At 40.0% G+C, this 14,377-nt stretch overlaps 2 protein-coding genes across 2 annotated transcripts in view; both read right to left on the bottom strand.

The window, feature by feature from the left end:
• The window catches only part of LOC136838228 (zinc finger protein 271-like), a 526,618-nt gene that overhangs the window by 73,582 nt on the left and 438,659 nt on the right, over nucleotides 1–14,377 (bottom strand). The window lies entirely within an intron of this gene.
• LOC136838237 (zinc finger protein 79-like) overlaps nucleotides 3,218–14,377 on the bottom strand; it is a 41,669-nt gene continuing 30,509 nt past the window's right edge. The window contains exon 3 of the mRNA XM_067103100.1: nucleotides 3,218–5,799. Coding sequence (XP_066959201.1) covers nucleotides 4,694–5,743 — 1,050 coding nt within the window. The 5' untranslated portion in view covers nucleotides 5,744–5,799 and the 3' untranslated portion in view covers nucleotides 3,218–4,693. The remainder of the gene's footprint in view (nucleotides 5,800–14,377) is intronic.

The following is a 14,377-nucleotide window of genomic DNA, read 5'->3' as shown; positions in this document are numbered from 1 at the left end:
TAAGGATGGGGGCTAAAACAAGGCCAGGAGGAGGAGGAATGTTACGGTCAATGAGCTGAATGTTAGTGACAGGTTCTACACTCTGAGCTCTACTTTTGCCTCTAACATCCACCTTCCTCTTCCTATCTCTATCTAATTTGTCCAAATGAGACCTAAGAACCTTCCATTTCATCTCATCCCATCCATCGCACAAGTGAGATCTACTGAACATTCTTGTCCTCTACATTTCGCACCGATCGTATGACTATCGTAGGTTACTTTGGTTATCCAAGTCTTGCAACCGCCTTACAAATTGCGGAAAATCCACTAGGCTAAGCTGAACAGCTACCAAAACAATCAATACTTCACCAGATCCTTAGGAAAAGCTTAGAAAAACTTCAAATTCAACCTACAAAACATTCGATATTGACGCCGAGCCAAAAAAAAAAGAAGTGGCTATCTCTGTTTCGTTGTACCTATTGTTCCCCGATAGAGGGCGGAGTAGTTACCTACGCTATAACCAAACGAACCGCTAATGCTAACTTCAAATTTTTAACTGCCGTGCGAGTAGAAAAGTACAGCCATGAAATTACTTGGTAAGTTACATATATAAAAGCATTTTCTTCATGAGTTGAGAGTATTATAAATCTATTGACAGAAGCATGGCTTTTTTCTTACACGAATTTCATGTTCATTTTGAGGTGGTTCCAATAAAAAGGCTTCTTGGACACCCATTGCATATAAATAATTTCTACCTAGTGTGAGTTTTAATGTGCATTTAGAGAACATGGGATAGAGAAACCCCTTCGGCTAGGTGAACGGCTGCTTTTCTCCAGAATGGGTTCTCAGGTGTACTTTGAGAGGAGAGGAATGATAAAAACTCTTTTTGGCATTCAGTGCAAGTGAAAGGCCTCCCTCAAGTATGAATTTTCATGTGTGATTTCACACTATTCAAATGTGTATAACGTTTTCAACATTCAGAACGAGTGAATAGCTTCTCTCCAGTATGATTTCTGATGTGTATTTTGGGACTTTCAGAATGAGAAGTACTTGGACATGAAGAGCAAGTGAGAACTTTCTCTCCTGTGCGAGTTCTCACGTGGAATCGGAGATGTCTTGAAAGGGTAAAACTTCTTTGATATATGAGGCAAGTGAATGGTTTCTCTCCTGCAAGAGTTCTCATGTGCATTTTCAGATTACTGGAACGAGAAAACTACCATGACATACAGACCAAATGAAGGGTTTCTCTCCAGTATGAGTTCTCATGTGAGAGTTGAGATGACTTAAGTGAGTAAAAGTACTCTGGCATTCAGTGCAAGGATATGGTCTCTCTCTGGTATGGATTCTCAAGTGGATTCTGAGATGACTCAAGTGAGAAAAAGTATTTTGACATTCTGCACAAGTTATTGGTTTCCCCACCACGTTGGTTTTCCATAAAAATAAAAATATCCACATTTTTGCCATTACTTTCATCAATATTACGAGATGATTTCTCGTGAAATACTGTCCTGCATGACGTAAGTACTGTGTGAGAATCACCAGCAATGGCAGTAGGCAGCGGTATATATTTTCTTCTCTAATACTCTTCTTTCCACATTCCACGTCAAAACTTGGATGGTCTTCTTCACTCTTCTACGGAAGAATCTACCTATATAGATCCATTAACTGTGATTCTGGTATGCTCATCCCTCAAACTGTCATTACGTTGTTTGACTGAAGGCAAAACCGAGTTTTCAGCTTCCATTCTCAAAGGATGATGAATACACAGCTTTGAAACAGAGTCAGTTTTATGTCAATGAATATTCAGTTTCATCCAAGAAAAGCTCTCAGAATGAACCAACTACTGTAGTATTGCCAAACCTTCAGACAGTGAAATTGCCAGAATGAGAGGAAGCACTGAAGTAAACAATTTTCACTCATTTTATCCCAAAATCTACAGCATCTCACAGAATGGTAGGTTGCACCCAGGTCTTTTGCAAGTTCAAAATAATCCCAGCTCATTTTCAGCCTGCTTTCAATGATACTGCATCTCAAATACTATAAAAAAAAAAAAAAGGACTTCTCACACCACTAAGGAATCAAACTGACACGAGACTTCACACACAGTTATATCAGTTAAAAAACAAAATAGCATCACAAATTATTTCTACATTAACAATGTTATGTACAGTAGTGGCAAACAAAATATTCAGTCATTAATGCAAACTGTCATATCTTATATTGCAGTAGTTTATTGTCAAATATTTTCAATATCTGATCTTTTTTTCAGTATAAAAAATCTTGTATTACTTTGGTAATATGATGTAAATAGGAAAAATGAAGTAAAAATCTTCTCAAAACTACAAATTTTTAAAGTAAATTGTATTTTTCCTAACGTAAAACTTTTAGATCTTTACTTAGTTTTTAGCTTGAGGACTTTCAAACAAAGTAGTTAGCTACCGACAGTAGGGGTGGAAGCCCCACCCACACATCGGTCCACACTCCACTTTGCCTTTCGGTCCAGGTATCAAAATGATGGGGGGCTGAGGTGGGCCATAAATGGAAAGACATTCAGGTTTGTATGTTGGGAAAAATGCAAATTACTTTAAAAATTGTTGTTTGTTCCTGCAGAAATACAAACCTTCGGTCTTTACTTAAGAGACTTACCCTTTGGCGGGTGGATTCTGGGTAAATCTCTGAACCAGCTGGTAGTTCTGCTCACCTGGGCCTCTCTTCCTGGTCTCAAAGCACTGAGGAAGGAGTCCCGTGCCTCTGATCTGTTGAACATATGGAATGTTCAGCTGCCAGATTTTGGTACCTTTTGAATTAATGAGTTTGTGTCATCATTTCAACAAGAGCTTGGATGAACCCAAAGTATCAAGACAATAGAAGGCTATAACAACCAACAGGTTTCTTTTATTGTCAGCTCTCTCTCCCTTTGCTAGAGAGAAGGGAAGGACTTGCATCTGATTAGCTTGAAACAGAATAATACAGTACTTTAGTAATTTACAAAGCAAGTCCTGTCTCAACACTTCTGATTGGTTAGCTTAAAACAGAATACAGTACTTTAGTCATTTACAAAGCAAGTGCTTTCTCAACACTTCTGGCTGGTTAGCTTAAAACAAAATACAGTAATACAGTTAGTCCACTGTGTCTAGTGAGCTAATGCAATGCATTAGAATTTATGCTGTATCACATTCCTTGTAGAATATTAAAACCAAGAACACACTATCAAAAAGTAATCAAATAAAACTGCACCAAATTTTCATTGATGTTTAATGAAAAAACCAATCTCTCTGTTTCCACTAAGAATGACATTTCATGGAAATATTCAAGCTTACAACTACATATAAAAGTGAATATACATAATGCCGAATAACAAAAGGAAGAAAAATTCATTTCAACCAATGACAAAACGAATTCTTAATTTGGAAATCATACAAAAAGTGCTACACGGGAACAAGAAAAGTGAAGTAGACACCAGAAAATTTCTTAACCTAGCCTTGTACAGTGTTCAATGAGTCCAAATGCCAAAAAAAGTTATAATAATAATTCACTATGGTCAAAATATTCTGGTTCTGCCTTGCCTTCTATGAAAGGATCTGCATATAAAGAGCCTTCATCCGTGTTTTCAGTAAGCTCCTCCTCTAAATTCTCCTTCTCTCCTTTGACTGACAGCAATGATAACGATTCGTCAGGTTCCATTTTCACAGGATGTTCTATGCACAATACTGAATCCTAGTTAGGCTCTGATGAAATTTTCCTCCGTTTGGAGTACTCAGAAATAAAAAAAAACAGGGTACATTAAACAATTGCTCTCAATAGCACCATCTGTGATACAGATTCAGAGTAACTTCCCTGTAAACATTAACTGGATCCTGAAAATATGAATGTGGTTATTACTTTTTATAGTCCCTTAGGTTGCTGTTAATATTTTTTATAGATTTTGCAGATAAATTCACAATAATTATCTCGACATCCAGTGCAACTTACATTGGGATGCAAAAAATTAACAAATCTGTGAGTACAACTGAACAACATCTCTGATGAATGACTTTGCTTGTGCATTTTGACGCTTGAAGAAAACATTATTTTGGCATTCAGAACCAATGACAAGACAAAATTATAACACACTGTGTAAAAGAACAATATCTATCCTAAATGAGTTCTTGCATATGTTATGAATCTACAAGAGAAAAACTGTTTGAACATTGTGTGGAAGAATGACATCTTTCTTCCGAGTTAACACATTCATTCTAAGATGGACCTAATGAAAAGACTTCTTGGAAACCAAGTGCATTTACAGTGTATGACTTCTTTTTTAGTAAGAGTTTTCACACACCTTTTGAGACACCTTGATTCAAAATATCTCCTTTCGGCATTCACGAGACATGAATGGCTTCTCTCCAATGTGGGTTCTCACAAGATTTTTGCGAGCAGAGGAATATTAAAAACCATTTTTTGGCATTCAGTACACTTAATTGCCCTCTAAATATTATGAATTTTCAAGAGTTATCTCAAAGTATTTAAAATTGTCTAACATTTTTTTACATTAGGACTGGAGAAAGTCCTCTTGCTACAATGATTTCCAATGTGTACTTTGAACATTTTTGAATTAGAAACACTACTTGGACAAAGATCAAGTATAGTTTCTGTCTAGTGTGAATTCTTGTGTGTTTTGCAATGACTTGAAGCACAAAAAACTTCTCTGATATACAGAGCAAGTGAATGTTTTCTATCCTGTATGAGTTCTCATGTGTTTTTTTAGATTACTTTGACAAGAAAAACTTTTTTGACATATAGAGCAAGTATATGGTTTCTCTCCTGTATGAGTTCTTGAGTGATTTTTGAAATTACTTGACTGAGAAAAACTCTTTTGACATATAGAGCAAGTAAATGGTTTCTCTCCTGTATGAGTTCTCATGTGTATTTTGAGATCGCTTTGACGAGAAAAACTTCTTTGACATATAGAGCAAGTATATGGTTTCTCTTCTTTATGAATTCTCATGTGTGTTTTGAAAGTACTTGACTGAGAAAAACTTCTTTGGCATATGGAGCAGGTATACGGTTTCTCTCCTGTATGAATTCTCAAGTGATTTTTGAAATTACTTGATTGAGAAAAACTTCTTTGACATACAGAGCAAGTGAATGGTTTCTCCCCTGTATGAGTTCTCACGTGTTTTGTGAGACTATCTAAGGCAGAAAAACTTCTTTGACATATAGAACAAGTGAATGGCTTCTCTCCTGTATGAGTTCTCATGTGTTTTGTGAGAAAACCTGATTCAGCAAAGCTTCTTTGACATACAGAGCAAGTGAATGGTTTCTCTCCTGTATGAATTCTCATGTGTTTTGTGAGACTACTTGATTCAACATAACTTCTTTGACATATAGAGCAAGTATATGGTTTCTCTCCTGTATGAGATCTCATGTGGGATTTCAGGCTGCGCATCTGCGAAAATGTCCTTTGGCATTCACCACACGTTATTCGCTTCCCCGCTGTGTTGCCTCTTCTTGAAAATACTTCCGTTCTACCCAAATGTCTATTTTCTTCTGCAATACAGACCTTCTTTCCGCTTTCACTGTCACAGGTCGGAGAGCTGTCCTCGTACTTAATAGATTGGGATGAACAATTCGCATCAAATTCACTGTGGTCAAAAAATTCTGGTTCTGCCTTGACCTCTAAGGGATCTGCACAGAAAGAGCCTTCGTCTGTGTTTTCCGTAAGGTCCTCCTCCAAATTCTCCTTCTCTTCTTTGATTAACAGCATTTCCACGGGATGTTCCATTTACAATTCTCAATCCTAGTTAGGATCTGTTGAAATTTTCCTCCGTTTGGAATACTCTGAAATAAAATTTAAAAAATCTGAGAAAAACACGTTCTGAATAGCACCGTTCATAAAAGACACAGAATGAGAAATTCAAAATAATTTCATGTTTTACCGTATGAGCTTTTTTCCACTCTAAAACACATATCACAATACAATGATCATTTGGACACAATTGATCTCAAAAGAAATAAAAAAGCCTTGGATTCTGTTTTCATTCAACAAATTTATTCAGGACAAAGTTGGCTGACAATTCAACCAGCTTCGGCCTTTACCACAAATTCCCGACTTACTCTAATTTTAACAATCAAATGAACAGCATCTTTCCTTCATGAGTTGAGAGTATTATAAATCTATTTGTAAAAGAATGGCTTTTTCTTACACGAATTTCATGTTCATTTTGAAGTGGTTCTAATGAAAAGGCTATCTGGACACCCAGTGTATATAAATAATTTCTACCTGGTGTGAGTTTTAATGTTCCTTTAGAAAAATGGGATAGAGAAAACTCCTTCAGCTAGGTGAATGGCTGCTTCTCTCCAGTATGGGTTCTCATATGCACTTTGAGAGGAGAGGAATGATACAAACCTTTTTGGTATTCAGTGCAAGTGAAAGGCCTCTCTCAAGTATGAATTTTCATGCGTAATTTCACGCTATTCAAATGTGTATAACTTTTTGGACATTCAGAACAAGTGAATGGCTTCTCACCAGTATGATTTCTGATGTGTGTATTTTGAGACTTTCAGAATGAGGATAAAAACTTCTTTGATATACAGAGCATGCGAGTGGTTTCTCTCCAGTATGAAAAGTCATGCAAGTGTCGAGATGATTTCAGTGAGTAAAAGTACCCCGGCATTCAGTGCAAGGATATGGTCTCTCTCTAGTATGGATTCTCATGTAGATTCTGAGTGATATGTGAGAATCATCAGCAATTTTGCAGTATGCAGTGGTATATACTTTCTTCCCTAATACTCTTCTTTCCACATTCCACGTCAAAACTTGGACGGTCTTATTCACTCTTTATAGGCTGGCATGTATATTTTACATCAACTTCACCATAATATGACATTTTTAAAATAAAATAAAGTTTTATATATATACTTACCCAGTAATTACACAGCTATTAGTTTCACTCGTTCGGCAGCTAAAATTTTGAAATTTGTGGGTCAAGCTAATTTGTTTTGGGGCAGGTGACGTACCCCGCCCATGTTCGGAGGAAAGAGAGGAACAACCTCGCAAAGAGCTCAGTGTGTTTATGCCCATTATATCCTTACGAGGGAAGGAGGGAAGGCTCCAGTAATTACTGTTTAAGTATATATACAACTTTATTTTATTATGAAAATGTCCTTTTTATGAAAGTAACTTACTCAGTAATTGCATAGCTAATTCCCACATTGATAGGAGGTGGGAAGCGTGGACATATCTACCCCAAAACATTAAAAGAGGTAATGAATTTGAGAAAAAAATTTGAAAAATTTGTTTGTTGCTACTGATAAGCCTCTGGTTGATACTGCCATATTATCGTGTAGAGGCGAGGCGGTACAGCCTGGGGCGCCTACTACTTTAGTGGGTACTTTGCAGCGACGGACCAATTCCGATGGCTAGCAAAGAATACAAGTTGGCCCTGCCCAGGGTGCAGTACCATACAAAATATGCAGAACAAATATGCAGTCACCAAAACCACCAAACAATATTAAAAGACACCAATACCCAACTATTAAAAAAGGTTTGGAGGGTACGCCAAGTACATAGCACTCCCAGGCTTCCCTAGGACTCAACACCCTATGCAAGGCAGAGATAATAGGAAGGAATATTGCCTCCTACGTTTTCTCCCCCAAACACCACGCAAGCCGCATAAACGGGCCCAAGGTACTGCACTCATCACAAACTGTTTCTATATCACGTACGTCATGTGAAGCATACACCGACTTACACTTCCAAGGAGTCGATTGCAAGACAGAAACGAGGGATAAATTTATCTGAACGCTAAGTAGCGACTGCCCTTATCTCATGAGCTTTCACTTTACATGAGGGAAAAAGCTCTTCTCCAACCATGGAGTGCGCTTTGGATATAAATTCTCCGAGAAAGAATGAATGAATCAATGATTTTGAGTTATCTGGCATCGTGACAACTGGGTCATTGATGCCGATATCAATGAAATGGACAACATAGCTGCTATAAAATCGGTTTAGAGCCACAAGACGCGTCCGCATCAGACAAGGCCGGAAAGTAAAGTGAATGCGTGAATCTGGGCGGTTGGTACCGCGGGTTTCCCACTGTTACCAACCACATGCCCAGCTGGTAGTACAGTAATACCAACTCATGCCTCGTAAGTCTTTAGTGGCCTGTTCAGCTTCGCCGAAAGTATCCCCATATGTAAAGGACCAAGGGTTCGTATTTGTGTAGGAACAAATCAAAAAGATAAAAGAAAATGATTGAAATATTATATTTTTGGGAGAAGACCAGCGTCAACAATACAGTAAGTTTAAAAATACCACTGGCATCATACACCACATCCTCTCCAAGGATCTTGGCAAGGATGAACCGGCCATCCCGGCCAAGAACCTCAGAGAGGTAACAGTTTCTAATATCCCCAAGACTGGGGTACTCAGCTAGCACGTGCCTCACAGTCAAGGGGACCAGACAATCCTCACAAAAAGGTCGATTCTCCCTGACCATCAAAAAGCTGCGTGTAGGCGAGTATGCCCAATCCTTAAGCGGCAAAGAGCCGTCTCCCATCTTCTAGGCATACTGCCATACTTCTATGGAAATATAACATGTGCAATTTCTTTCATTTTATTTTCTCCTATACTATTCCAACAGTCTTGACACAAATTAATTATAAATTTTCTAACGCCTGGGAAGAAATCATTATACAAAAGTGGACACCTCCTTGGAAGTAAATCTACAGCTGCTGTTTTGGCCAACCTGTCAGCTTCTTCATTTCCATGCACACCAGCGTGTGCCGGAACCCCACAAAAACTAATTTGTGTTCCCTTGTATAATAATCGGTGCAAACATTATTGAATTTTTAAAACTGAGGGGTTAGTCGAGTTAAAACATTAAGTGCCTGTAATGCACTCTCAGTCGCTAAAGACTGTAAAATTTGTTTCATCAATAATTGCTATCTTTTCAATAGCATTTACAATCCCAAGCAACTCTGCCGTAAAAATAGATGTTAAAACAGGAAGTGCACCTTTGGTGCAAAACTTATTACTAAAAACTCCAAATCCAATGCCAGTGATGGTTTGGGGCCATCTGTGAATACACAAGTTGAATCCTTATGAACCTCACTGTGTTCCATAAATACGGAACGGATTTCTATATGTCATATTTTTCTTAAAACCATAAAAATATTTACAAAATGAGATTTCTATTAATTTCCATGGAGGGTTACTGACATTCTATACGTAAGCACCTCATTTCTACTAATATCAGAAGTGCCAAGTAACTGTTTAGGTCTATACCCTTAAGGTCGTGGACATTTAGGATGCATCTCATAGTGCCTAAAATGCCTTTTGCATGTTATAATCTGAAAGGCTAGAGAACTGGGAAGTCTCTGCATCCTATACCAGGAGCGAAGGAGGGATGACTGGTTAAGGAGTTGATATTGGCGAGGTCTTGAGAGCACCAGTGGCCAGTCTAATGCCTGCAAGATGTATAGAGTCAAGCATTTTCAGCCTGCTGGGGGTTGCAGAAGAATATACTTCACACCCATACAGCAATTTCGATAAAATCAGGGCTTTATGCAACCTTAAAAGTATTTGACGGTCTGCATCCCAGGACGCATGAGCTAAAACCTTAAAAGTAGAACTGTTTTGCTAATTGAAAATTTAAGCCCATTCAAATCTGCCCATTTAGTGATGTTATTTACTGTAAGCTGGAGCTTTCTTTCAATAACAGACATCCTTGATCCTGCAAATGATATAGAAAGATCATCAACGAAATTGTGTGCAACACATCATAAGGAATGTGAGGAGAAATACCACTGATAGCAAGTGCAAATAGGGTAACACTAAGAACGCTACATTATGGGACCCCTTCTTCTTGGAACTTACTTTCTGATAGAGTATTACCAGCTCTAACTTGAAAACGTTAACGTGTCAGAAAGGCCTTAATAAACAATGGCAACTCTCCTCTAAGTCCTGATTGATGGATGGTTTTAAGGATTCCATATCACCATGTTGTGTCATAAGCCTTTTCAAGGTCAAAGAATATAGTAACATGGTGCTGCTTTGATGCAAATGATTCACATATAGATGACCCGAGACGAATCAAGACATCAGTAGTAGAATGCATTTTTCTAAATCCACACTGTGCAGGTGATAAAATAATGTTTTTTTCTAATACCCAAACAAGCCTTCTATTGACCATCTTTTCCATAATCTTACAAAGACAAGATGTCAAGGCAACTGGGCGGTAGCTTGCAGATAAAAATTTGCCTTTTCCCAGTTTTAAAAAGGCTAGAATTAAAGCTAGTTCCCAAATGGGAAACTGTGATCATGCCAAATTCCGTTGATAATGCTCATTATGAAAAGCTTAGTGTTCTCACATACATGCTTAATCATTGCACATGGAACCTCATCGGGGCCTGGGGCTGCATCTATACATGTTGACGAGGCAGAATCAAATTCTCTCTCAGTAAATGGAACATTGTAGGGTTCTTCTTTATTGGATGGAAAATCAAGTGGCTTTTGTTCTTCCCTGGAACAATATTGGAATCCAGGGGTCTGGTACGATGGACCAGAAGACCTGCATACTTCTGTTGTGCCAGGTAGCGAACAGAAAGATGATAGGGAGCCAGAGGCTGAGCTTACCTGCCAATACATCCCATTGCCCAGAACGTATCTGGCTGATGGCTCCACAGTGCACCACAGTTCAGTTGAGCACCTGCAAAGTCTACCGAAGCAACAAGAGGGAAACGAGACCCTCTTGTTTGTTGACATATGCCACTACTGTGGTGCTGTTGCCCAACAACACCATAGAGTATCTCATAAAACCGATCCTGAAACTCTCAGAGAGCCAGAAACTGCCTTGGGTTCCAGGATGTTGATGAGAGGGTACTTATCATCTCAGTCGCACCCCTCAAAGACAACAATCTTACAGATGTGTGCCTATTCCCTAGTTGGTGCACCTGACAACCGAAGCATGTCACGAGGATATGCGGGCATATTCAGGGGTTCCTGTCGATCAAGCACCGGCCTAAATCCTCCCTCATCCTTCGAGAGGAAAGGATTAAGAACTGGAAGCAGATCTCCTTCATACTCCATGATGAGAATCGAAGGAGAAGCTCTGCAGTGAGGACAGGAAACCAAAGATGACTGGCTCTAGCTGAGTTGGCTGCTCCTGAAGTCGGCAACACAGGAGAGGAGACGGAACAGAAGTTCGATGAAAGGTGGCCGAAACCCGGAGGAAAACAGATACTTCTCCTGAAGGAGATCCACTACCAGGTCTCGGCTATGTTGCTGTCATGTAGTCCAATAACTTGACAGTCACTCCTTCACCAAGGCACCAGCAGGAGGAGAACGCATTCTGAGCGTTCTCCCCTCCTCTCCTCCCTCTGCCCTCTTTCTGATTGGACAGAGGGTTGAAAGAGACACACGTATGCACACTTTCTAAAAAGGAATGAAGAAGGCTGGGTGTTTCTGCGAGCACCCTTCAAAGCCTGAGACTTCTTAGGGGCTGAGGAAGGGCTGGCCTGCCATTGCCTGGAGGGCATTGGCAGTTCAAATCAGGACAGTGTCCCTCTTCTTAGCACCAGAATTGCCCACAGGTTGCTGTCTGGTACTGGGTAGGCGGATTCACCCACAGACATGAACAGTCTCTAGAAGGCAGAGTCCTCTTCAGGAATGATTGTATCCGAGGAGGTGAAGGCTTGGAAAAGTGAAGTATCACAGATTTCATCAGGAGACTACCTGGAGGACACCATAGTGGTGTCCTCCAGATTCACCTCTTATTGCAAGAGGGAACACCCTTCGAGGCAAAGAGAAGCAGCGAGAGATCTGAGTCCAGGTGAGCCAGAGCCAGGACAAACTGCTAGTCAGCATAAGACCCCTCCGAGGCAAGAGGAATTGCTTTTGTCGAGGAAGAAGAGGGGAAGGAGCTTGATTGGATGGCTAGACCAAATTGAACTCCTTGTCCAAGGAAAAAGCATTCATCTGGTTGAGAACACCCTTATAGCAAGAAAGGACCATGGCAGCCCCAATGAAACCCCAGCAAGGGTTTGGAGCAGTGAAGTTATTCACAGGGGATGCCGTGGTCCTCTCCCCGAGATCATTGTGCTGACAAATTGGAGCGAAGACCTCTACGAAATGAGAATCAAGGGTGTCCAGAGAAGACCCTCGAGTCCTTCTGAGGCACGATACTCCCGCTCTCCTCTCCTTGGAGGAGGAACTCGCCAGAACCCAGAAAACCATCCTCGATTACTCGGATGTACGGCAAGCCAATCTGAGAACCGAGACCGAGATGCAGATTCTTGTAGTGGAACTCCAATAAGAAACCAAACTCGTCAGAGTCCTCTCTATCCGACTCACATCCCCCAGCAGCAACCGAAAGAGTTTGAGGGAAGAGGCAAGGAGAAAGAGCACTCTACCTGTCCTGCTAGGAGTACAAGCAGGAGAGGCCAACTGCAGGCGATCAGCAGCTAGAGGTGGTGACTGCAACACAGAGGAAGGAGAGTGCAAACATCACAGCAAAGCGCTAACCTGAAGACAGCGAAAAGTTCACTTGAGCTGAATCTCCTAAAAGAAGGAGAACCTCGACAGCATTCAGTTCACCAAACCGAGAGCCAAGCCAATCACATAAATGCAATCAGGGACTGGGCGAGCAAGCTGAAATGAGTGAGCCGAGCTGATCATGTAAATGCGATCAGGGGCTGGGTGAGAAAGCCGAGCCAGTCTCGTATTGTGACGGGCTGCGCAAGCTGGCCGAGCCAAAAATCACGTAAACGCAATCGGTGGCTGGGCGAGCAAGCAGGGCTGAGTCGAGCTGAGCTAGGAAAGCTTGGTTCTCGGCTACCGCGAACCAGCGCTGTCCTTATGGCATGCTCTAGTCTCCTTCGAGGCCAAAGCCACTCGAGAAGAAGTTTTAAAGGGGGATTCTTGTCTGCTACCCCGAGTACTCAGACCCAAGGGTCCAAGACCAGAGTTGCCAATTATGCGATTTTGTCGCTAGATCTAGAGAATTTGAATGTCATCTAGCGACATTTATTGGCCACTAGCTACAAGGAGCAAATCTAGAGATTTCCTTTAAAGTCTAGCGACAAATCTGGAGAATTCTAGTAATTTTGAACTACCTACGAAATTTTGCGTTATTTTTATTATTCAAAGAAAAAAAATAGCATAATTGACTTGGCAAAAATGTTTGAAAATGATGCTGGACTCACCACACGCATTGATTTCCAATGGAAAAATCTACATCATGTAAAGTGGACAGAAACCTCAAACACAATAGATCTTTGGGCAGAAATAGGAGGGTACAGGGATGCTACTGGTGAAAATCCCTTTTATGATGTTTGCCAGCTGGCCTTGAAAATCTTGTCTTTACCACATTCAAATGCCGATGTGGAAAGGTTATTTAGTAACATGAATTGTGTTAAAACAAAACCACGAAATCGGTTAATATTGAAGACGGTGAATGCTATATTAGGCATAAAATATGGATTACGGTGACGCAGAAAATGTTGTCATGATTATCAACTCCCTGATAGTGTACAAAAAATAGGGACATTGAAGTCATATGAAAATCAAGACTCTCCAAAACCCAGGCCCAGCACATCCCAAGAACATGAAATCGAAGAGGCATTGATGGATTGGGATGAATTAATTTTTGAGTAATTATTGAACAATTATTAAGAATCTTATTTTTTGTTTATGAAAAGAATAGTATTACTTGTTTGAAATTTCTTGTATTAAGTACTGAATTTTTTGAATAATTTATTTTACAAATTTATTTTCTTTTTATTAATAATTATTATTAATTTTCCTTCCATTATTCCTAAATAAGTAAAATTTATTTCCTCTTTTCATCACAACAAGTTCAAATAATTATACTACTGGTATGTTAAAATATCAATAAAAAAAATGTGACAATATCTGCTAACTCATTGCCCTTTTTACAGTATTCTATTTTTAGCTACTTTTTTTAGAGAAATTCCATATGACTTTAGCTACTTTTTGGCTACTTTTGCAAGCCTATCTAGCGACATTTGAAAATTTGAGTTGGCAACCCTGTCCAAGACACGAGGCTGGGAACTGACCGAGCACTCAAAATGAAGCTGACAGGAAATGTCGAAACACCTGAATGTCTCGACACCTTCTCTCATCCTGTGCATAAACCAGACCGGAGAGTGAACTCCCTAGTACCGGTTTGGAGAGTGCCCGAGATTCCACAGAATCCCATACACTCAACGACTTACTAGTCGAGCGCTCGCGATCCCAAGGAATCCGAGTGCTCGAGATTCCAAGGAGCCTGAGAGCTTGGCAAGACTCCTGAATCTCGTAAGAACAATCATCGGGAGTAGTCTCCTCTCGGCTTCTGAAGAAACTGAGGAGGAACAAGCACAGAACCAGTCTTAGACGCAGACCTCTAAGAACTGG

The sequence above is a fragment of the Macrobrachium rosenbergii genome, unplaced genomic scaffold (genome assembly GCF_040412425.1).
Source record: "Macrobrachium rosenbergii isolate ZJJX-2024 unplaced genomic scaffold, ASM4041242v1 282, whole genome shotgun sequence".
NCBI lineage: Eukaryota > Metazoa > Arthropoda > Malacostraca > Decapoda > Palaemonidae > Macrobrachium > Macrobrachium rosenbergii.
The sequence above is the reverse complement of the archived record's forward strand: the minus strand, read 5'-3'. Positions and strand labels throughout refer to the sequence as shown.